Source organism: Vespa crabro, chromosome 6 (genome assembly GCF_910589235.1).
Source record: "Vespa crabro chromosome 6, iyVesCrab1.2, whole genome shotgun sequence".
Lineage (NCBI taxonomy): Eukaryota > Metazoa > Arthropoda > Insecta > Hymenoptera > Vespidae > Vespa > Vespa crabro.
This window is the reverse complement of record NC_060960.1, coordinates 1,385,546-1,407,626: the sequence shown is the minus strand read 5'-3', so window position 1 is coordinate 1,407,626 and position 22,081 is coordinate 1,385,546. Positions and strand designations below refer to the sequence as shown.

The following is a 22,081-nucleotide window of genomic DNA, read 5'->3' as shown; positions in this document are numbered from 1 at the left end:
ATCGAAACTTCGCATTTGACTTCGTGACCTTGATAAAGAATCAAGGCCGAAGCAATTTCCAAATAAGAGAGATAATAGAACAGACAGAAAGAACCCACGATACCAAAGATTAAAAAAATGTTAACGAATTTAAGACACGTTGATATGTTATATAATTATTCATAAATATATCTAATAACCGGTATATTCACAGCTAAAACATGATGCATATGTGTGAATGACTATGGTAAATTAATTTTCTAACGTTTATTAGTTCCAAAGTTTCAAGTGTGAAAACTTTTCGAGCTCGTAACGAAGATCAAAGATATATTCTTTTAAGAATAGATGTAAAAGAAACTAATCAAAAATTAGTTTATCAATCGTACGTTCTGATATTTAAGAACGTATATATCTGAAAAACGAGGTTATATACGAGTCGTAACATATGCAGATTAATACAATTCGTAGAAAGTCTTTAACGCGATTCTTTTCTAAGAATTCGGACGGTTATATGAGCGAGCCAGAACAAGTGGTTCTCGATCGATCGTAGATTTCGATTATAGGAAGAAAAGAAGGAAAAATTGAAACTAAATAGTAAATACGATCGGATAAAATCGACGATTGATCGTACGTGTTCGTAAAGATTCGCCGAATATCTCCGATCACGCTCGAAGGGAATCGGCGCGGAAAGGCGCGACGATGACGCGTTCTGCTCTTCTCACAACCCTTCTCCTCTTTCTCCTCCTCATCAAACTTGAGCGATCCCCTCTTCTACGGTACAATAAGAGTTCTTCCTCCTCGTCATTGTAGTTGAAAACCAGCACAAGCAGTCGTACCACAAACCGTACAATGCTACAAACGTGTTTCATTAAATCCTGTTTCTATAAAAGATTTCTTAATTTATTTGTGCGGTCGACCATTTTAATTGATAATTAAAAATAATTAATACGATAAGCGGTTGTATAAAGACCAATAATTGGAATTAAAAAAAAAATAGAGGTGGGAGACAAATCACGACCTCAATTACGACAGTGTCTTAATTTGTATTGCACGTTTTCATAGTGTTTAAGTGCGTCAGAACTTAAGAAAGAGTTCTTCATTCTTTGGAAAATCCTTACGGAAGAGGAGAGAAAGACAAGAGAGAGAGACACAGATAAAGGGAGAAAGAAAGAAAGACAAACAGAGACAGAGAGAAAGATATAACATTAATCCGAAAAGAGGGAAAAATTTTACGAACGAAACCGTATTTGCTCGATCTTTCTCTCTCTCTCTCTCTCTCTCTCTCATACACTTTCTCTCTCTCTCTTTCTCTCTCTCTTTCGCGCGCGTGCGAGAGAGAAAGAAAGAGGGTCTGTCGAAAGTGCCGTTTACCATGTAGAAGATTGTACTGCAGGCAAGTCTCCTCATATTGTCCTACGATAGTTTAATTATAGCCACACTGCCCGTACGGTCCTAGGCCTTCCCAAAATAATGATTGGATCAGCGTAGAGACCAAACCTCCTTCTTACTTCTTCGTCCACTCTTTCTCTTTCTCTCTCTCTCTTTCTCTCTCTCTCTTTCTCTCTCTCTCTCTCTCTCTCTCTCTTTTCCTACTCCTCAGTTCATTCGCTTTCCTATGGGACACTTGTACACCGCGTTTCATCCTACGTACGTAGCGACAGTGTAATATTCCCAAGAAAAACAGCTGTCGATGATTTCTCTCACAGGGAACAGCTGGAAATTCAGTCTCGCGCGCCATTTCTCCTTCGTGTTAATACGTCCCACGGTCGTTTTCATTCGTTTCTCTTCGGGTACAACCACCAACTCAGATCCAACCAATTGATCTATTGTTTCTTCGATCCTTTTACTTGTTGTTAATTAAATACGAAATCTTAGAATTCGCGGGGATATGTTTAATAGTGTTATAGTTTTATCTTCTAACTGAAAGTTGTTAAGTTTATGTCAAAACAAAACACGAAGTGTTAACGTTGTTTTTAATGATAATTTCTATGTGATTAAAAAAAAAGTGTTGTTCCTTGCATACTTCTTTATCGCCGTAAAGATTCTGGTTTGTACTATCGTATTTTCTGTTATATTATTTTTAATCGATACGACGAAAGATCACTGAACCGAGAATTAACGAATTTCTTTTCATTATTCGCAATTCTCTTTTATTTATTATTACGTGAGAAACTTAAGTTTTGTTTATAGATTTATTATTAACTGCATGAAATATGATTTTAAATAATAAAGTTTGTTTATCTTTCGTTTGTTCCTTATACGTTAGATGGCTGTAATTCAAAATACTAGAACGAAAGTTTAAGAGGTATTATGGAACAATTCCATGATATAAGCGATGAAAACTTAAACATAAGTGATGTCAGTGAGTATTCATTGTTCTTGTATCGTTTTAGCTGTGGATTATGTAATATACTTCAATTCATTTTCCTTTGAAGTCGAAGTCATCCAAACCACCGACCCTGGTTTTGTGGAATCTAACGGGCAGGTGGATCAAGAAATGGTCGAAATGGGTGGAGCGCGGTTGGCTCAGCCCTATGTGGAAATAGTAGAACAACCTGCAAGCAAAGCTTTGCGTTTTCGTTATGAATGCGAAGGTAGATCTGCAGGTAGTATACCTGGAGCAAACAGTTCACCAGAAAACAAAACTTTTCCTACTATAAGAGTAAGTATAAATAACAAGAACAAATATTCTACTATGTTTTATTCAATTCATATAGTACATTGTTTAAGGTAAAACATAAAAATATTTCCTGCAGATAGTAGGCTATAAAGGTCGAGCTGTGGTAGTAGTATCTTGTGTAACAAAAGATTTACCATACAGACCTCACCCTCATAACCTTGTTGGAAAAGAAATATGTAAACGAGGAGTCTGTACACTTGAAATTTCATCTGAAAATATGACAGTTACCTTTGCTAATTTAGGTATTCAGTGTGTCAAAAAAAAAGACATAGAAGAGGCACTTAAAATTAGGGAAGAAATTCGTGTCGATCCTTTTAGAAGTAAGTGTTTTAAGAAACAAAGTTCACATCTTAATTGCTTTAAATACTAGCATTATTATTTATGTTATTATTTTCATTATTATAGCTGGTTTCGAACACAAAAAACAGCCTACCAGCATTGATCTCAATGCAGTAAGACTGTGTTTCCAAGTTTTTTTAGAAGGATCACAAAAAGGAAAATTCACTCATCCATTAACACCTGTAGTATCAGATCCTATTTTTGATAAAAGTAATTTTTATCTTTTTTAATAATTCTCATTACAAACACAATTTTTTTGTCTTACATATATGTCATTATAGAGGCAATGTCTGATCTTGTGATCAACAAGTTAAGTCATTGTAATGCTCCTGTTGCTGGTGGTATGGGGATGATTCTTTTATGTGAAAAAGTGGCAAAAGAAGATATTCAAATTAGATTTTTTGAAGAAAAAGATGGACACGTTACATGGGAAGGATTTGGAGATTTTCAACCATCTCAAGTACATAAGCAGGTACAAAACATTGCTTTCCTAATTATAATTTATATTTTTTTCTATTACTAAATAATTTATTATAATTAGACAGCAATCGCTTTTCGGACGCCTAGTTACTGTACACAAGAAATAGAACAACCAGTACAAGTTTATATCCAATTGAAGAGGCCATCAGACGGTGTGACAAGTGATCCATTACCATTTGAGATGTTACCATTAGGTACAGGTATGCCTGCTTTCTGGTCTTTGCGGAAAGCATTTGCTCGAAAAAAAGCAGATTATAGTACATTCGGTAAAATTTTAACAACGGAGGCTACTATGTTTCCCAATGTAGTACCAAAGGTGCCTTATAATATCGATGAATATAATAATAATGATTTTGATATAAAAAAATCAAATAATAAAATTTCTGTACTGCGTGCTCTAAATGACTTATATAATATTAAAAATACTACAAATTCTTGCAATGGAAATACTAATATTGATCAGAACAATGTAAAGAATGTTGAGAGTTTTATCAAAAATACTATTGATTATGAAAATAACGAAATATCAGTAGAGTGTAATAACATGATGAAAGGAAATATAAAAGTCAATAAATATATTACTGGTAATGATACCAGTAGAGAAAATAATACATTATCAAACGATTATAGAGAAACAGTTGATAACCAATCAGAAATTATTTCTCAAGCAAAGTTAGAATTAACAAACGATATAAAATATTTAAATAAAAACATGAGTAACTCTAAACATAAGTCTGATTGGTTTGATTATTCCGAAGTAGGAAAGTGGGTACAAAAGAGTCAAGCTTCTTTCAAAGAAAAAGAAAATACAGCTGAGATTAAAAGCGAAATGGAAGATGGTAATAAATCATTAAATGATTTGATATCGCAAGTGGAAGAGTTAGATCAAATTTACGCAGATACACATACAAAACTGTTACAAGCTGCTCTTGATCAAAATTTAGTTGAAAGATCTATAGACGTTGATGTTTGTGATAATCAAACCTATACGAGTCTTCAAATGGCTATGAAAAATCCAATAGAATTACTTGATATACCTGATGAAAGAAAATACGAAGATGTATCAACTCCAAAACAGGATGTGTGTGTGTCAGTGTCTTCTTCACCAATAGCAGCAAAAAGAGATGTAACACAAGAATTTGAAGAAAGATTACCTCCCCTACCACCTAAACGTATACGTAAAATGTCTTCAATGCCTGTTTTACCACGGCCTATATCCTCTCAACCAATAATCGAATCTTCCCCTGAAGCTCCAAATAAGAATTTACCATCTCTTCCTGGTACCTTACCCAAACAATCAAAACAAAGTCTCTTTTCGAAGCTATTTGCGAAGAAAATGAAAAAGGATAAAGATATCACTTCCAGTATACCCACAAGCAATAATAATCGTTTGTTTAATGCAAGCGAGAGTACTTCATTTTTGTTAAAAAGTACTCAAGATAATTCTGCAACACAAATGTCTAGACATAGTATTGCAAGTATAACTAGTGTTAAATCTCTTACACTAGAAGGTGATGAAACACCACCTTATGGGGCTGACTTGACTGAAGCCGAGCACTATGCTCTTTATACTACTATGGCACCACATGCAACAGCGTCTGAATTCGATGAAATGTCTTTTTATTATAGTCCTGTGGAGGGAGGAAAAATATTAACAGAAGGAAAAGGATCTTAATGTTCAATAGAAAAATATTGTCTATTTTGTTTCTTTTTCTTTTTTATTCTTCTTTTTTTCTAAATATACTGCCATTGAAAGTGTTATATACCTTCCTCCTTATGCTATAATCGCATTAAAAATATTCAAAACGTAGCAAAAATTGTATTGTATTATTGCGATAGTATCGCATTTTGTAGCATGAAATACTTTTACGAAATATTTCTACTTTCAATGACATATTTTCATGCTATAATATAACTTTATAATCAAGCAGAAATTTTTGGAAACAATTAGATTGAAAACTGTTTTTGAACCTGCATATTACTAATTTTATGTGGGCATTTGTTTATGCGGTTTAAATACTTGCATATTGCAATTTTTATAAATAAAAAAAGTCGTTTTACTTATAACGACGATTTCAGACGTTGTTTGGTAATGGCATAAATCGTAAATGCTACCAATGAAACTTGTTGTTTGTTATGAAAGAAAGTAAAAACCATGTCTAGTCAAGTTTTATAGTCCTGTTGAAAATATTAAATTTGTCAGATTATTATTATCTTAATATTTATAACTTGTTATGTTTAGTACACTATTGGAATTTTTTTCTTGCTTATGTAATTTAATGTCATAATTATTTTATTGCCTATTTGAGATTTTATAAACTTTATTATATAATATGAGTATTTATAGATTTTATAGGATATTTCGTTTGTTAATAGAAAAAATTTTAATGAACAATTTATAGGACAACAAAACATATGGGGCCTTTGTAGAAAAAGCTACATTTTCTTATTAGAATAATCGATCATTAATATACAAAACTTTCTAGATGATCGTGATTCGTTCAGGCGAAAGAGACAAAAATTTAATAACAGCCCAAAAGCGATAGTCTTGAAACATATACAGGCAGAAGCTGAAAATAGTGAGTATTTTTCTAAAATCTATTACAATTTTAGAGCTTGTCTGGGGATGGATTGAATAACATCATTGATTTCATTCACTATCATTTAAACATGTCCAAATATCTATAGAACAACACAATGTTATATGTTTATGTAAAACTTTGTCTTTTTTCCTTTTACTATAATGTATTATTTACTACTTAATTTTTCACGTAAAAAAATATTGAATGTTTCTATGTACGTGTGCACACACAAATGTATGTATAGAAAAACAAATTCTATGATCAAAGAGCCAAAGAAGCCTATTTTTTATGCTATTTGCTCGATCTATTTTATACATCTGTTAATTGTTAAAAGAAACAGAAAAATTAACAAAAATTGTGAACCACTGCAGTTTTCGCAAGCAGACTTATGTTTTTAGATATTAAACAATTCAGTGATTGTATATCTTATTATATACTAACAATTCTGTTCCCTTTTCACTTTGAAAGAATATCATTATAGTTGCATTTAATTCCAATACAATGGGTGATAAATCTACTTAAATAAAACCACTATACAATTGCTTGCTAACGACTTTCATAGTGAAAAGGAATTAAAGATTAAATACATACATATTTTTATGTATTAATAATCTTTCATTTTATACTTTTTTAAAAATGTATTTTATATAAGCCTTTGTACTTGTACTTTGCAATGTAAGAAGCAGTGACTTTGTGCACTTTGAAAAAAGTGTATTGTATTTTTGTATTTGCAAACAAACACAAAATTATATAGAATGCTTAGATCATTGCATTTCTATGATAATATAAAAAATATAGTTATATTTGTGACATTGATTTTTAACATGATTTGTGACAATAAATACTTATTTCTGAAGAAATGCTTTGCTCTTACAAAATGATGCTTTTAAAAATTTTATATGACTTCATTATAGTAATTTTACTATATAGTCTTAAAATCAAACAACGTGCAATATTTGTATGGTGCAATTTTTATAGAATGCTTCTCTAAAAAGCGATTAAGTAAAAGAATAATATAGATAATGTGTATAAAGTGCATAATATACCTATACAGATGTATGATCACTTATAGTTAGTGGCATAAATTAAATGTTGTATATATTTATTCCATGAACCTGTTGAATATATTTCAGATCAAATACACTTATGTATAGGAAATACAGGTACGAATATCTCGTTACTTCAGTGTTTTGAGTTATAACTAATTGTGTTTAGTGTAAATGTATATTTGTCGTCCTTCTTGTATGGATTAGTAAAATAGTGCGCAATGTAGAGATAGAAACACGTAACCAGATTTTTCATTGAAAGATTTTCATTATCTGATACTCATTTATTTCATCATTTATGCATACTTCATTAAATTTGTTTATTATTAAGAGTTATTTTGTGAATAAGCACATTAATCTACATTGCTTGTTACTTCTGATAATAAAATTACTCCGCTGTGTATTATGCTTTGTATAGTGCTTGATCTTTTACTTAATCTTTATTTGCACAAAATTGCCACATATTTTTTTGTGATAATGCATTGCCAGTTTGTTTTATATTTTATTATTTTATAATATATGATAGCATATTAATTAGATCATATTATAGATGCTGCAGCGACTTATCAACCTATGCAGTACTTCAATATTATAAAACCAGAACCAATGGAAGCAGTACCACCATTTGGAGGTATTGTTACAACTAAAGGATCTTTTTCGTTACATTCTATGGGCACATCATCTCAACCTCAATCTAATATGCAAACACTAAGGTTTACACTTTAATACAATATTTTTATTCTTCATAATATCAAATTGATGACAATGGATTTATTTTACAGACCTCAAGTATCACCAGGTAGAACTCCATCACCTATGGAATATAATCCATATACTTCACCTGTAATGCAACCACACCTGTCACCTCAATATCAACCATCAACCTCTAATGTAACACAGCAACCCTCAGTTGGAATACATGTACCACAACAATGTTCGTTTTTACAAGAAAATAATTTGCAAGATGCAGAACAGTTGATAGCGCTAAACAAAATCACTTCAGAACAACAAAATACTGGTTTGCAACCTATATATAATAATGGTAAAATTACTTATATATGCATGCTGTTTATACTTTTTTTATATAAACTAAAAACTTCATTTTATATATTGCATTCTATAGATAACCTAGAAAAAATAGATATGACTACTGGTTTAAGCATCGATAGCCAGCAGTATTTTGATCTGAGTTTAAATTCAGCAGATTTAGCAGAATTCTCAGTTTTTGATAATACTTTGTCCACAAATTTATTAAGTGGACTATCTATATCAGAATATACAAAGGTATATATATACGTATAAATAAATATTACTTTACAATATTCATCTAGTAAAAATTAAATGTTAAACAAAAATTATTTTCTATAATATAGGATGGAACAAGCGAAAATGCAAATTTGGAAGCAAACTGTGTTGGAGATAACAACACCATGACCGATAGTTACACTAACTTAACAAAAAATACAATTCAAGAATTATGTAGTTTAAATGATATATATAAACCTACTAGGAGCCATGACAATTAAACAGTTCCGCATTTGTTGGAAATCTACTTGTAAAAATTTGATGATATTTCTGCATGGTATGAAGTTGTATTATGTGTATATAAATATTATCTTTTTATAATTAAAATCATGGTATTATGCAATAATATTGTAGATATTCCAAGTCTTTCTTATTTACTGATTATTACACTGATTTTAATATACTAACATAATAATGTAAAGTTTATTAATTGTGAATTCAACTATGATAAAAAAATAATTTTTAGCAATTTTTTAATTTTCAATATATGCTCGATATCATGCGTAATATGAGTGTGTGTGTATGTGCGTGTGTATGTGTAAAAATTATTTTAGTAATTAAAAAAAAATCTACAGCTGTGATGAAATTACAATGAAAGTAAGAATTTGTACAGATACATATTTTTTTTAATTAATGTTCTTTATAACTGGAATAAAAATTGTTATGAATATATAGAAATTTGTATTACTAAAGAAAAGATAAATTTAAGAAAAGAAAATCATAGTTACATTAAAGATAAGTTACATACACATGTTATACAACGATTGATTGCAGAAAATAAATATTTTATTAAAAAAAAATAAAAGAAAAAAACGAATAGACATGCTCAACATAATAGTACATGCAGAAATGTATGCGATGTTTAATTATGCAATTACATTAAGCGTGAAAACAACTTGTAACAGTTCCAAGAAGTATAATCTATCAGTTAACATATGATTATCATTTGTCAATAACACAATTACAATCTTTTCATATATAGAAAACAAAAATTTGTTACATATAGAAAAATATTTTTATAAATATACGTATTATGTTTTTTTGATACGTAAACATATGCATACATTACACATTTTCAATTTGTTTTTTATTTTTGTATAATTTAAATAATTATATTAATAATGTAAATTAAAAAAGGTTTAGTTAATTTTTTTCGTCGAAATAAATTGCAATGTTTAATAATTTTATAAAAATCATTATAAAAAGAAATTTATACTCTGCTGTTGTTGCTATATTAACTTAGAATAAATTATATCTTTCATGTTATACATGGTGTAATGTATCTCAATAATGTTTTATTATATTATCGTGTATATGGAAAAAGAAATGAAGATTATATATATATATATAAATTTGGATTATATATACAATTATTTACCATTTTTGTATACTTGTACGTACGAATTATAAGTATCACATAATCTGAAAGACGTCTTATTTTTTAATAATTAACTATCAATAATTATTGCAGTGTATTGAATTGTACCTCATTTCATTACATTGTTCAGTCTCAGAAGCAAACTTATTAACACTATCATCATAATATAGTGCAGTTTACACAAGTAGACGAGGACAATGAACGTTCTTTAAAACGTTTTATATTTAAAAATGTGTATAAAAAATTATACTTACATACTATATAATTTTAAAAATATTATACGCGATGAATATTATATTCTACGTGTGATATGGATTTCAAATAATGATATGGAAGTAAGAAGTAATGTCCAATAATGATCGATTTATAATTTTTTTTTATTTTTCATAAATATACCGATAGAAAAATAACATCATGTAAATATTTTTTAATCTAAATGGGAAGAGATATTCTCCTTCACACATTAGTGAAGAATAAAAAGGTACATCTGTAATGTTTTTCAAAATGTATTTACTTAAAAATACAATGAAAGTTTCAAATCTGATGGAATGGGCAGAAAATGTAGTCTGTGGTGTCGGTTACTGTTACGTCGAGAGAGAGAGAGAGAGAGAGAGAGAGAAAGAGAGAGAGGAGAGAGAGAGAGATAGAAAGGGGGGAAGAGAGATGATGCGATGGTATCCTGTACAAAAGTAGTTTGAACAAGATTTATGAACACACAAACCAAATTCTTAGCCTAAGACTTCGTTTACGTTTAAATCTTAAAGATGTGTATCGTTACCAGATTTTATTTCAAAATTCTGTGTTTGTTTTTTATTTTTATTTTCTTGCTTTTTTTTCTTTTTTTCTTTTTTTGTTTATCATCTTCATGCTTACCTAACAAACGTAGGGATGTAACGGTTATCTGGGCATGTTCAGCCTGATTGATTTTAAGACCCGTTAGCACCAGTAAAGTTTAATTTTCTGAATTGCGTTGTATACTCGAGCAGAGAACAAAATGTATCGTTTATATTCTCTAGCTTCATGTAGTACATAACGCAAGTCTTTTTTTTTTTCTTTTTTCTTTTTTTCCTTTTTTTCTGATCGTGTTGCAAACGGGGCTTGACATTTCATTATATTAATAAAATTAAATAGACCTATACTTATAGTGTACGTATAGTATACTATGAATGCTAAAGTACTCAGTTTTCTCTTTTCTCAGGCATTCCATACTTTAAGATAGTTCTTTGTCAACAATTAGAGACAAGGTACTATCTTGAAGCAAGCACGTGTACATTACAGTAGCAGTTTTGTGTATAAAACTGTAGTTGTGTTTTGTTAACAGAGAGAAACTGCCAGAAATGGTATGGCCCGTATATTAATAATAAAGAATCAGCCAGGCGATCTTTTACATATCGTGTGCTCCTTTGAGTGCGTTCGTGCCTCATTTCACACCTTTTTTATTCTTCTTTTCCTGTTTTTTTCTCATTGATCTTTCATAGGTCTAGGATATAACACGCACGCACGCACACACATAATACACACGATCGCACTTACAATCGTGCACAAGAATATAAGCACGAAAGACACGGTCCAGTCCATCTCCTTAGGTTTCATACAGCCAATTCTTTTTCTTTCACGGTCATATGAGACACGGCAGTCTATAAAACCGCGATCATTCTTTTTATAATTTTTTCTTTATTATTATTATTATTATTTATTATTATTATTATTATTATTATTATTATTATTATTATTATTATTATTCCCTTATTTTTATTATTTTTTTTTTTATTCAGATATTAAAACCCATTGCTACTTCACGAGAACGAATTGATTTATCCGATCTAACTGTGTTTTTATTTAACTACCTCATTCGAAAATATTTGTACATTAAAACGTGGGACATCGTCTCGCATTCAAATTATCGTTATCTTTATTTAATTATTATGCAGCTATGGTACAATGGTATCGTAACCGCAATGTCTCTTCACCCTTCTTCTTCATTTTCTTCTTCTTCTTCTTCTTCTTGTTTAACAGTCTCCAAAAAAAATAAGTGACAGCATAGACGTATCTTTGTTTGCAACTGATCCACTAACTCTTAATACTAAATGTATAAGAGCATCGTCGTCGCTTTTTGACTGTCGGTGTAACTAAGTGAATCATCTTTATCAAGTATAAAGAATGATCCCTGTATTAAAGCGGCGTTTGACAGATCTTTTTTTTTGCGGCTACATATTAATAATGTGTCACCGTTAAGATACCGATCGTAATGAATGAAAAGGAATCACTAGGAATACCCCATCACTTGTTCTCTGCGACAGTCAACGAAAATCACTGCTATGAGTAGCCCACGACAATGAAATCGAAGTAAAACCACAGTACACAAAAATACAATTGAATACGTTCAAATGAGAGAGAGAGAGAAAGAAAGAGATAGAGAGAAAGAGAGAGAGAGAGAGAGAGAGAGAGAGAGAGAGAGAGAGAGAACACTGGAATAGGGAGAGTTATCGGATCTTCTATGCTATCGAATATACGTCGTCTTAGCAATAATAAAATACCTTTTAAGATTTCATAGATTTGCCTACTACACGTTATATTCCCTCTATTTCAAAATTAACTGTGAGAAGAAATAATATAAATATAGAATTGATTTTTTTCTTTTTTTTTTTCTTTTTCTTTCATTTTTTTACGTGTTTCCATAAGAATAGAATAGAATAGATTACATCCAACAGAAATGGAACAACGATGGAGCGCAGTAGCAGTAGCATCAGCAGCAGAGCAGCCTTTGTGAGCTTCGGCGATCGGATATATAAATGCTCTCCCTACTCGCTATGCCCAAGTCTAAAGAGTAACAACCTCCCCGCATTACGTTACGTTACATTACGTTAGATAATATTATCGTTAATAATAAAATGTTTTCTTACTTCATAACTTTATACATACTATGTATAATTATTATGCAATGTTTAAGTCACACATTACTCATCCATACTACCTGGCGCGAACATTGCATTTACATAACCTTAATATGCCTGTCTCATTATTAAACAGGAGCACGAAGCGGTGGGGTTTTATATTTTTGTTTTCATTTTTTATTATTATTATTATTATTATAGTTTATTTACGAATTTGTCTAGTATATGCGTCCGAATGTCGAGAGATGTCCGTACGATTTGTATCATTGTTGATTTTTCTTTGTTTTAATTTGTTTTTACCTTTAAGTTATGTTTCATTTAATTTCGTTCTGTTTCGTTTGTCTTTTATGTACGCGTTCTCATGCACCACTTAATTTTTTTCTCTGCGAGCCTCGCGCTCCTGCGAAGACACTGCTATTACACGTATCGGTTGAAAAGAAAAACTCAATCACACGCACTAGGTGAGAGACATTCGTCGAACTATAAACTTAAATTTGATTTCAAATGTAAAAAAAAATCAACGCCCACAAATGTCCATTTTACACTATTTAAATACAATAGTTTTTTTTACTTTTCTTATATATTCTTAAATAAGTTTTCGATAAAAAAACTGTCCCTCGCAGAAAGCCAGATGACGGCAAATACCAGTTTAGTAGGTGGTTCATATTAAAGCGGTATATTCATCTCGAGGACAAGCAGTAGCCATTGAATATACCAGATTTTGTTGGTATATTAAGGGGCCTAAGAGGAGACATACATACATCCATATATATATATATATGTATATATATATATACATATATATACATATATAAATACATAAACACTAATATATACGTATATATTATGTGTATGTATATCGGATTTATTATTCGGTTTTAATGCCGTCCTCAGGACAAATGTACAATTTTCGTGCGAACGACCTAACAGTATTTGGTTACGGCTAGAAGATACCAGAATTGCGAAGAGCCAAGACAGTAGAAAAACGCGACTGCATTAATATAATGCGTCAGCCCGACACAACTCCGGTGAGGTGGTAATTTTTATTTCGTAGCTCAGGAGGATGATCCAACGATATGGATTTGGGCACGATCGATATCAACATTGCTACCAACCACTCAATATGAGAGTAAGTGTTTGCTGAGAAGACTGCCGAAGATCGACGATGATGCCACGTGCCTTCCTCCCGTTTTACTTACATATTGTTCTCCCTCTTTTCATTATGCGTCCTCCTCTTCATCTTCCACCTCTTCACCTTCACCTTCCGCTTCATCCTCTTCCTCTTCTGTATAAAAATATTTTAATGTTAATTACCGATTCCTAATAATTTTCAGATCATATAATATACACACGCGAGTGAGCGCATATATAATATATATATGTATGAATGCATATTGGATTAAATTGTTATTTTTATCTCTCACTAACCTTCTCCTTCTTCTAAATCTTCTTCGCCTTCCGGTATATCGTCCTCTTCATCATCTTCTTCACCATCTCCGTCTACTTCTTCCTCTTCTTCAACCTCCTCCTCAATTTCCTCCTCTTCTACTTCTCCATCTCCATTTTCCTCTTTTTTTTGCTTCTTTGCTTCATCGTTTTTCTCCTGTAATTAATTATATGAATAATCAAAATACAATATTTATAATTATATATATATATATATATATATATACACATATGAATGAGAGAGAGAGAGAGAGAGAAAGAAAAGAATAGAAATTTACTAATTTTTATTGGCTCTATTTGCGTAGACTACGTCAATGCAATCGATAACATAAAATATGGCGGGAAAAAGTACATGTTCAACAATCATGCCGATTTTATTAAAAATCTCCATTTGTAAGCAATAAAAAGAAGTTATGAGAAATTTTATTAGAAAATATACAGTCTTCATCATATTCATCGTGTTATAAATGGAATTGTGTTAATTATAAAGTATATAAAAATTCAAACTAATAAACAAAAGGATAAAGAAAAAAAAATACAATTAAAAAGAAACGAGTTTATCGTTATTAGTCACTAAATTAAAAAAAATACTTAACGACTTCCGATTACATTTGACAAGTGAAGATAATATAAGTAGGACAAGAAAAATGTATAAGATTTGCATTTTGCATAAATTTTGGAAAATCTAAATAAAATTTTATAACTTACATAAGAGTCGTTCTACTTACAATAAAAAAAAAAAAGAATTTTTTTTCAAAGTTATTAGAAATATAAAATTAATTTTTAATATACATTGCTTATCAAAAACACGAATCGAGAATGTCTCAACCGACAAATTTCAAATTTATAGAAAGAAATATCTGGCATAAATGATGAATTAAAAAGATGAGACCCATCAGGGTGAATGAAGGCACCTTGTTTGTTACGCTCTTGAACGTCCCTGAATTTACTAACAGCGTATCCGCGCACGCTCATGTATCGGTAATAGTCAGAAAGAGGGAACAGATGGAAGAGACGCGTAGACCAATGAAAAAGTTTGTAACGTCGAACACCGTGATAACGGAGAGCGACGATTGGCTGATGAAAACGAAGCGACGCACTCGCAGTTTATATGTTAAGAGAACCATCACCGCCGTGTTCGGATTGCGTGAAGAAGTTTCGCCGAAGTATAAGAGGGGAAAAAGCCCACGAGAATGTAGCGTGCCTATTGCCGACCGGCTATCTCATTCTAACAGCACCTTGTCTTTACTCAAATCAAAACGGAAAGTTGCGGTTTTAAATCACGCAGATAAATATTTTGTGGAAGAACATTCAACTCGAATCGATGACGAATCATTACAAGAGAAACATTTATTAATTCTATACGAGAAATGTTTATACAATTTACATATGATTTTAATTAAATAAAAATATTCTTTATTCTCTAAAAAAAAAAATTGAAAAAAAGTAACAAGTAAAGAAATCAATCGAATAGTACAACGAATATTTTCATGGAAAAATGGAAAAAAAAAAAAAGAAAAAAAAAGAGAAAAGAATTCCATTGTCTTTAATTGCTCGTAATGATACGGTCATGTTTCTTCGAAAGTGAGCAGATTATGTATACAGATTCGTAAAGAATGAGTATACGTATGTACATAGGTAGTCTCGTTAACTTCGAGCGAGTTTCCATAAAACGTCGCTAGCGGCAATGACGACGACGACGGACGCGACTAACAACGCGCGCGCGCAAAACAGTCGTGCTTTCGCGCAATGTGATACGCTCCCGTTATCCGAAGACGAACGCGCACGATTACCTATCGGTAGCGCTAAACAATCACGAGGTCTTGCCAGATAACCCAAGTCGTGCATAATCTATCGTACCGGGTCTACTCTTTGATCGTTTTTCTCCTACATTTCTTAAGAGAAACTAACGACGAATGAATAGCATTACGTAATTAATTCGAGACGTACATGTTATTACGGCTGAACCGAAAAATGCAAAGAAAACTCGTTCAAATGTGGATTCGTCACGTAATCTTTTTTTTTACGTTCAATTGCATCCATCTTCTAAAGGAACCGTTTATTAATTATGGTCAAGGTCGGAGAGGCAAGATGTTATTAATAAATATATAATATCAGAGAAAATATGAGAAACGAATGAACCAATAAATGTATTATGTATATATATATTCATATATATATATATATATATTGTATATAGTATATATATATGCTCTATTGTGAAAGATTAATGAGAGACAGCTATAAGGTATTGTATAAATATAATAAGAATAACTCGAACGTTTCAAGAATATATATATTATTATACATTCGACATAATATCCATTAAAGTAAACAATTCTTTAGCAAGCAAAACTAATCGTGATATCTAGTTACGATGAGCCACGTAATGGAATAATTTGTATTTGTGTCGCAGCAGCAAGCGTACGATCGAAATTTAAGGTAGGATTCTCAATGCTACGATGATAACCACATAAAACGGATAGTTTATTTTTAGGCTCGACTGACCATCGATTCACAAACGTTTCCTATCGTGAAAAAAGAATGAGAGAAAAAGAGAAAGAGAGGGAGAGAGACGTTCTTTCTTTTCCCGCCACAAGAATAATATAAGAATATTCACATTTTTTCGAGAAAGATCTTCAACTTCGCATTGCTCTCTCCCTCTCTCCCTCTCCTACATAGAACGACCTTTCGTATTTGGCGCGTCTTTAAAAGAGTCAATAAGGCGTAATATCGATCGTTGGCAATATTGTTATATTTTCAGATCGTGAATAATAATAATTATAATAATGAATCTATTTGTACATATAATGATCAGAAAAAAAAAACATTTACAAAGATAAAATTAACTTTTTTATCATTCTTATATCCAAAAGCAATATAAAAAAAATTAAAAGAAAAAACATAAAAATAATAACTATTCAAATAAATATTAATAGATTGATACTTTGTACACATCAACGGATGAGACAATCGAACAGGCAAAAGTTATTTCGAAAAGAATTAGAAGAATTGATAACGATCGTATTAACCCGATTATAGAATTACGAATGGTACCGAAGAGAGATACGCGATAAGTTCAACGAAGAAGAAAAATTCTTCCGTCTTTCTCTCTCTCTCATTCTCTCTCTCTCTCTCTCTCTCTCTCTCTCTCTCTCTCTCTCTCTGTTTTTTTCCCCCAGAAAATCATACGAGACGCACGGAATCGACCTCGAAGCGAGTCGGCGCGGCGTTCGGCGGTGGTTCAGAAGCGTAGGCTCAAAGCATCGGCCTCGCGCGCGAGCGTGCCGCTTCCACGTGACGTACACGACGGCAGTGGCGGTGGCGGTGGCGGTGGCGGCAGCAGGCGCACCGACGCGACGCTAAGCGCTACCTTCACCTCCCTCTCGCGCCAGAGTTCACAATCAAGTATGAACAATTTGGAGGAAGGCGCAACGAACGTATACAAGAAAAAGAGAAAGAAAGGGAAAAAAGAGACAAGATGGAAAGAGGGGGGGTGGAGAGAGAGAGAGAGAGAGGAAAACTCCGAAGTATATTTTCGCGCCTGAATGAAATAAGGGGAGGATTTACGTTATTTTCCAAAGCTTCAGTAGACGAAAGACGAAAGTAGTGTATTGCGATCAATTAACTGTTCTAAAAATAACATTCAACTCCGATAGAGATAAGGAAAGAGATTTTTAAGACTAAAAAAAAAAAAATTATCACACCGATGTTTTCTCGAAAGTTCATATAACGATGTCGCCGTCTTCTTCTTCAGCGTTGTTCGTCGACGTCGTCTAGTTGCTGGCACGGTTACTTCGCGAAAGAGAGACAGGGAGACAAGAGAAACACACGGGGGTATTATAATGCACGGCTTTGCCGCTAGTCGCGCGCGCGTGGGGTTTTCATTGGCGAGGGAAAAAGGACGCGGCGAATGTTAGATATTACGAAGAGATGTGTACAAGCAAGCTAGAGCGCGACGCGGTGCGTAGTCTATTCTCTCTATCTCTCTCATTCGTTCGCTCTTTGCGTGACTTGAGAGTATGTGTGTGTGTAGGTTTGAGAGAGAAAAGAAAGAATGAAAGAGAAACGAAGAGAGGTACAGAGAAATCCCTTGGCGCGATATTTATACAATTAAAACTGTTAACAATTTCAAAGGAACGTGTCGGTCAAAGGGATATATAAGCGTTGCCCTATCGATCGGTCCTATTCGCCGGACACGATTAACCCGCTTACGACGAATTATCGATCAATTACGACAGCGAGAGGGAGGGAGAAAGAACGTGAGAATGACGAGCAGTAGGCGGAGGGAGAATGATAGAAAGAGAGAACAGCCAAGCTACGTTAAGGTAGGAGGGGAGTGGCACGGAAGAAGAAAAAAGACAAATGGATAGAGAACGAAAGCGAGAAAGACAGAGAAACGAACGCGGGCTTGGTTTCGGGCGCCATAATGGGAGACTTCGAGAAGGTGGCGTCGTCGTCGTCGTCATCGTCGTCGTCAGATGGGAAGAAAAAAAAATGTGTACACTTTTATATTATATCTTAAGCAATGGGAATATTAGAGGAAATTGCGTAGTCAATAAAGGAAAAGTTACACATAGAAAGGAATGAGACATTCGAGATAAGGAAAAAACCGCGTTCTATTTCGAAGCGTCGATGATGGGCAACGTAGATCCGTCAACGAATGTGGCTAGATAAAGAGGAAGGAAAGAAGGGGAAGAGGGGGAAGCACATGGCACTATAAGTACCGTCGTCGAAACGTAGAATAACATGTCTTAAAAATTATGATTAAAATAGTGGGACGATGAAAGAAAAAAAGAATAAAATATAAAAAATATGTACTTTTATCGAGTATTACGAGAATGGAAGAAGGGATAGATAAATATATATATACATACATACATACATACATATATATATATATATAGAGAGAGAGAGAGAGAGAGAGAAAACAGAAGTAATCAGCTCGGTGGCGTACTCGTGGCGGCCACGCGACATTACAATGGCGTCCCTTATCTCGATTCATGTTTTTAGCATTAATTTTCTAAAAGGGAAAACATGGAGGCAAGTTTTTCTGTTAATTAGAATTGTCGACGATGATGAAAAGTTCAATCGCGTATTATGAAATCGTAATGAAAAAATGAACTTTATCATAGAAAGTAGATAGGGATAAAAATGCCGGCCGGCATTGTGCATCTTCAGTTGCGCGCCACTACCGCCACCGTCGTAGCGGCTACCGCCACCACCGCTTATATCGCCGCCGCCGCCAGAGGCTACCGATATTGTCGACATATAGTCATCGTCATCATTCACCATCATCGTGTCTGTCTTCTCGTCATTTCGTTTCGCGTACACATGCTTTTTAACTGGTGCGCGGGCGCGCTCGCTCGCGCACACAGTCATAATATATACATACACGCAACATACGTATGTACATATATGTAATAATACAAAATATAAATATACATATATTAAGTACGTATGTGTATATATACATGCGTATGCGTGTGGGAGAAGGCGGGCGGCGCGTGCGCGTATGTGTGTGTGTGTGTGTGCGCATATAGAGAACGATAAACGAAGATACGGCGCGCGAGATCACGGAACGTAAGAAAGCTTGGCGGGCGACGAGAGAGAGAGAGAGAGAGAGAGAGAGAGAGAGAGAGAGAGAGAGAGAGAGAGAGAAAGAGAGAGGGAGAGAGAGAGAAAGAGAAGAGAGATAGAATAAGCAGAGTGAGAGGCTACGCTTCGCGTACGCGCACGTAAAGCTTGTGAACGTGGAGAGGGAGAGAAACGGACGCAGGAGCGGGAGAATAAGGCGGCACGCGCGCACGACCCTCGACTATATCCGCGATATGCATGCACGTAAGGATTCGTAGGCAAAAAGAAGATAGCAAGGAAGGTGTTTTAGCTTGCCTGTTCCCTTGCTCATTTTCATAGTTTCTTGAACGCGAATGAGAATGGATGGGATGGATGAATAGGATTTAGATGCATGAATGCATGCAAGCATGCACGGATGGATGGATGGATACTGGATAGCTAGATGGATGGATGGATGGATGGATGGATGGATGGATGGATGGACGAACGAACGTACGGTCGGACGGTTGGACGGACGGACGTAAAAGCATCGTCGCGGTGACGCGCGAGAGAAATCTAAAGAACCATCACAGGTGTTCGTAGTCTCTTTTATAAGATTTCGCGAGATTGATCGTAGAGAGAAAAAAACGAGTGCTCTCATTTGGACAGATTAAACGAGAGAGAGAGAGAGAGAGTGAGAGAGAGAGAGAGAGCGAGAGAGGAGGAAAATAACGTAAGACACTTACTTCGGCCGGCCTCTTGATTCCCTTGATCTCACACTTAGCGTCCGCCGAAGCTTTGTCGTTTTCTGCCACCTTCTCTACAGCGACCTCGTTGTTTTCCTTGGTACTCATGATGATAGATCGTACTATATGTGATTCGTCTTCACTTCGAATCCCGAGATGCCTCTGCTTGCTTGCTTGCGTGTCCGCTTACGGAACGGCAAGAGAAAAAAAAAGATAGATGGTACGTAACGCGTTAAACGAAACGCTCAGTCCTCGCGCGGCGTCGGTTTCCGGCGAAATGCCCGAGAGAGCAGCGTCGTCAGGCGAAGAACAGGGACGGGGGAAGGGAAGACCACGAACCTGGAGGGAGGGAAGAGCGAGTGAGAAAGAATGGAGAGGGGAACGGAGTTAGAGAGAGGGAAAAGAAAGAGAGAGAAAGAGATAAAGAGAAAGAGAGAAGAGTAATAGCGAGCGGTAAAAAGAGGGGGAAGAGGCGGGTGCGAGACAGAGCCGAACCAGTCAGAAGTTAGAGAGAACCGTGTTCCGAGGACCGTGGTGGCGCGAATAGCGCGAAGCGGACTACTACCCGGTCTCTGCTCGCTCTAGTACATCCAACCTGGCTTTGTTCAAAAATGAAGATGGCGCGGCTTTGAAACTCGATAAATCCCTGATTGGTCGAAAGCATTATACTACACGGAATCCTATCACTGCGTCTTATTGGCAACTTTATAAAAGGGCATAATATTTTACGATTTCTGCAAACTATTTTCCAAGTAACGCTTTCGTACTGTCTATACAAGAAATAAAATATCGCATAGGACGAGGGGTTCGAGAGTTCGTACCCCACATTGGACGTCTGCTTCGAGGCTTTGTCACTCGATTCAAATAAGCTCTGGCGCTGCGATCCGTACGCGGCGATTTTGGACACCCCGTCTTTCGTTAAAATCGATAAATATTGCCCTGTTCAAAAGGAAGTGTCTCAACCTATCTTAGAAAACAGATACAATCATAATGATAGAATGGAAGATATATTTTTCTAATTTACTAATAAACACGTAGCGACGCGAAAGCGACGATGCACTTTAGAGAACGCGCTCCCGATTATTCTATAGATAGATGATTTTGTAGAGAGAGAGAGAGAGAGAGAGACAGAGAGAATAGCATGTCTTTCTAGTTACGCAGACGCACACCTGCCATCTTAAAATTTGAGGTTGGAAAAGACGCGTTCCAATATTGTTGCAACCAAAATATTTTTCATCGTTTATAATTATCTAGATTTGTAAATCATAACAATTAAAAATTGTTAAGGTTTGTTTTCTCATCGAAGAAATATCATTTTAATCTTCTTTTTAATAAATAAATTGACAAAACTATTACTTGTTTTGAGAAGAAACAAACAGCTGACTTTAATATGAGAACATAGTTAACTTCACGAAGTTGCGTGAATTATTCTAAATTTGCAATAAGCCTACGCATCTATCGGCCGTATTATATAATCGTAAAATCATACATCTATTTCCGTATAATTTATTGCTTTTTTACTAAAAAAATATCTTATATTCTTTATGATATATACTTTAATATAAAGTTGATTTTATCGATTAAATGTCGCATTTGGATTTCCGTCATTGAAGCTATCTTCGTATTATTTATTTATAAAATATTCAGCAT

The 22,081-nt window shown here is 33.9% G+C and overlaps 2 protein-coding genes and 2 long non-coding RNA genes across 14 annotated transcripts; 2 read left to right on the top strand and 2 right to left on the bottom strand.

Annotated features, from left to right (window-relative positions):
- Positions 1 to 753: 753 nt before the first annotated feature.
- Positions 754 to 12,263, top strand: LOC124424965 (embryonic polarity protein dorsal-like). 11 transcript variants are annotated; one of them, XM_046964653.1, is made up of 13 exons: positions 770 to 1,372; positions 2,246 to 2,341; positions 2,415 to 2,641; positions 2,736 to 2,979; positions 3,065 to 3,208; positions 3,280 to 3,470; positions 3,540 to 3,678; positions 5,965 to 6,057; positions 7,194 to 7,223; positions 7,657 to 7,819; positions 7,889 to 8,124; positions 8,230 to 8,390; positions 8,480 to 12,263. In XM_046964653.1, exons 2-13 carry the CDS (start codon positions 2,290 to 2,292, stop codon positions 8,630 to 8,632), a joined length of 1,833 nt encoding a protein of 610 aa, XP_046820609.1. In that variant the 5' UTR covers positions 770 to 1,372; positions 2,246 to 2,289; the 3' UTR covers positions 8,633 to 12,263. The 11 variants fall into 11 exon arrangements, with proteins under 11 accessions (XP_046820605.1, XP_046820604.1, XP_046820602.1 ...); XM_046964652.1 differs by having other exon boundaries at positions 772 to 1,372; positions 3,540 to 3,672; positions 7,889 to 8,148; XM_046964651.1 differs by having other exon boundaries at positions 772 to 1,372; positions 7,889 to 8,148.
- Positions 10,280 to 21,028, bottom strand: LOC124424974 (glutamic acid-rich protein-like). Its single transcript, XM_046964671.1, has 3 exons — positions 20,432 to 21,028; positions 14,112 to 14,286; positions 10,280 to 13,968 (listed from the first exon to the last, which is right to left on the bottom strand). Exons 1-3 carry the CDS (start codon positions 20,537 to 20,539, stop codon positions 13,904 to 13,906), a joined length of 348 nt encoding a protein of 115 aa, XP_046820627.1. The 5' UTR covers positions 20,540 to 21,028; the 3' UTR covers positions 10,280 to 13,903.
- LOC124424976 lies at positions 16,023 to 19,558 on the top strand. The gene is made up of 2 exons (XR_006942396.1): positions 16,023 to 16,571; positions 17,312 to 19,558. It is a non-coding gene; the product is annotated as an uncharacterized LOC124424976 (long non-coding RNA).
- Positions 17,699 to 20,425, bottom strand: LOC124424977. The gene is made up of 2 exons (XR_006942397.1): positions 17,837 to 20,425; positions 17,699 to 17,762 (listed from the first exon to the last, which is right to left on the bottom strand). It is a non-coding gene; the product is annotated as an uncharacterized LOC124424977 (long non-coding RNA).
- Positions 21,029 to 22,081: the final 1,053 nt, after the last annotated feature.

Coding starts and splice junctions, on each gene's coding strand:
- LOC124424965 (XM_046964648.1), top strand. CDS start 2,290: ATGGAACAATTCCATGATATAAGCGATGAAAACTTAAACATAAGTGAT. Junction 2,642..2,735: donor AAACTTTTCCTACTATAAGA/GTAAGTATAAAT, acceptor TATTTCCTGCAG/ATAGTAGGCTATAAAGGTCG. Junction 3,471..3,539: donor CATCTCAAGTACATAAGCAG/GTACAAAACATT, acceptor TATTATAATTAG/ACAGCAATCGCTTTTCGGAC.
- LOC124424974 (XM_046964671.1), bottom strand. CDS start 20,539: ATGAGTACCAAGGAAAACAACGAGGTCGCTGTAGAGAAGGTGGCAGAA. Junction 14,287..20,431: donor GAATCAAGAGGCCGGCCGAA/GTAAGTGTCTTA, acceptor AATTAATTACAG/GAGAAAAACGATGAAGCAAA. Junction 13,969..14,111: donor AGATTTAGAAGAAGGAGAAG/GTTAGTGAGAGA, acceptor ATTTTTATACAG/AAGAGGAAGAGGATGAAGCG.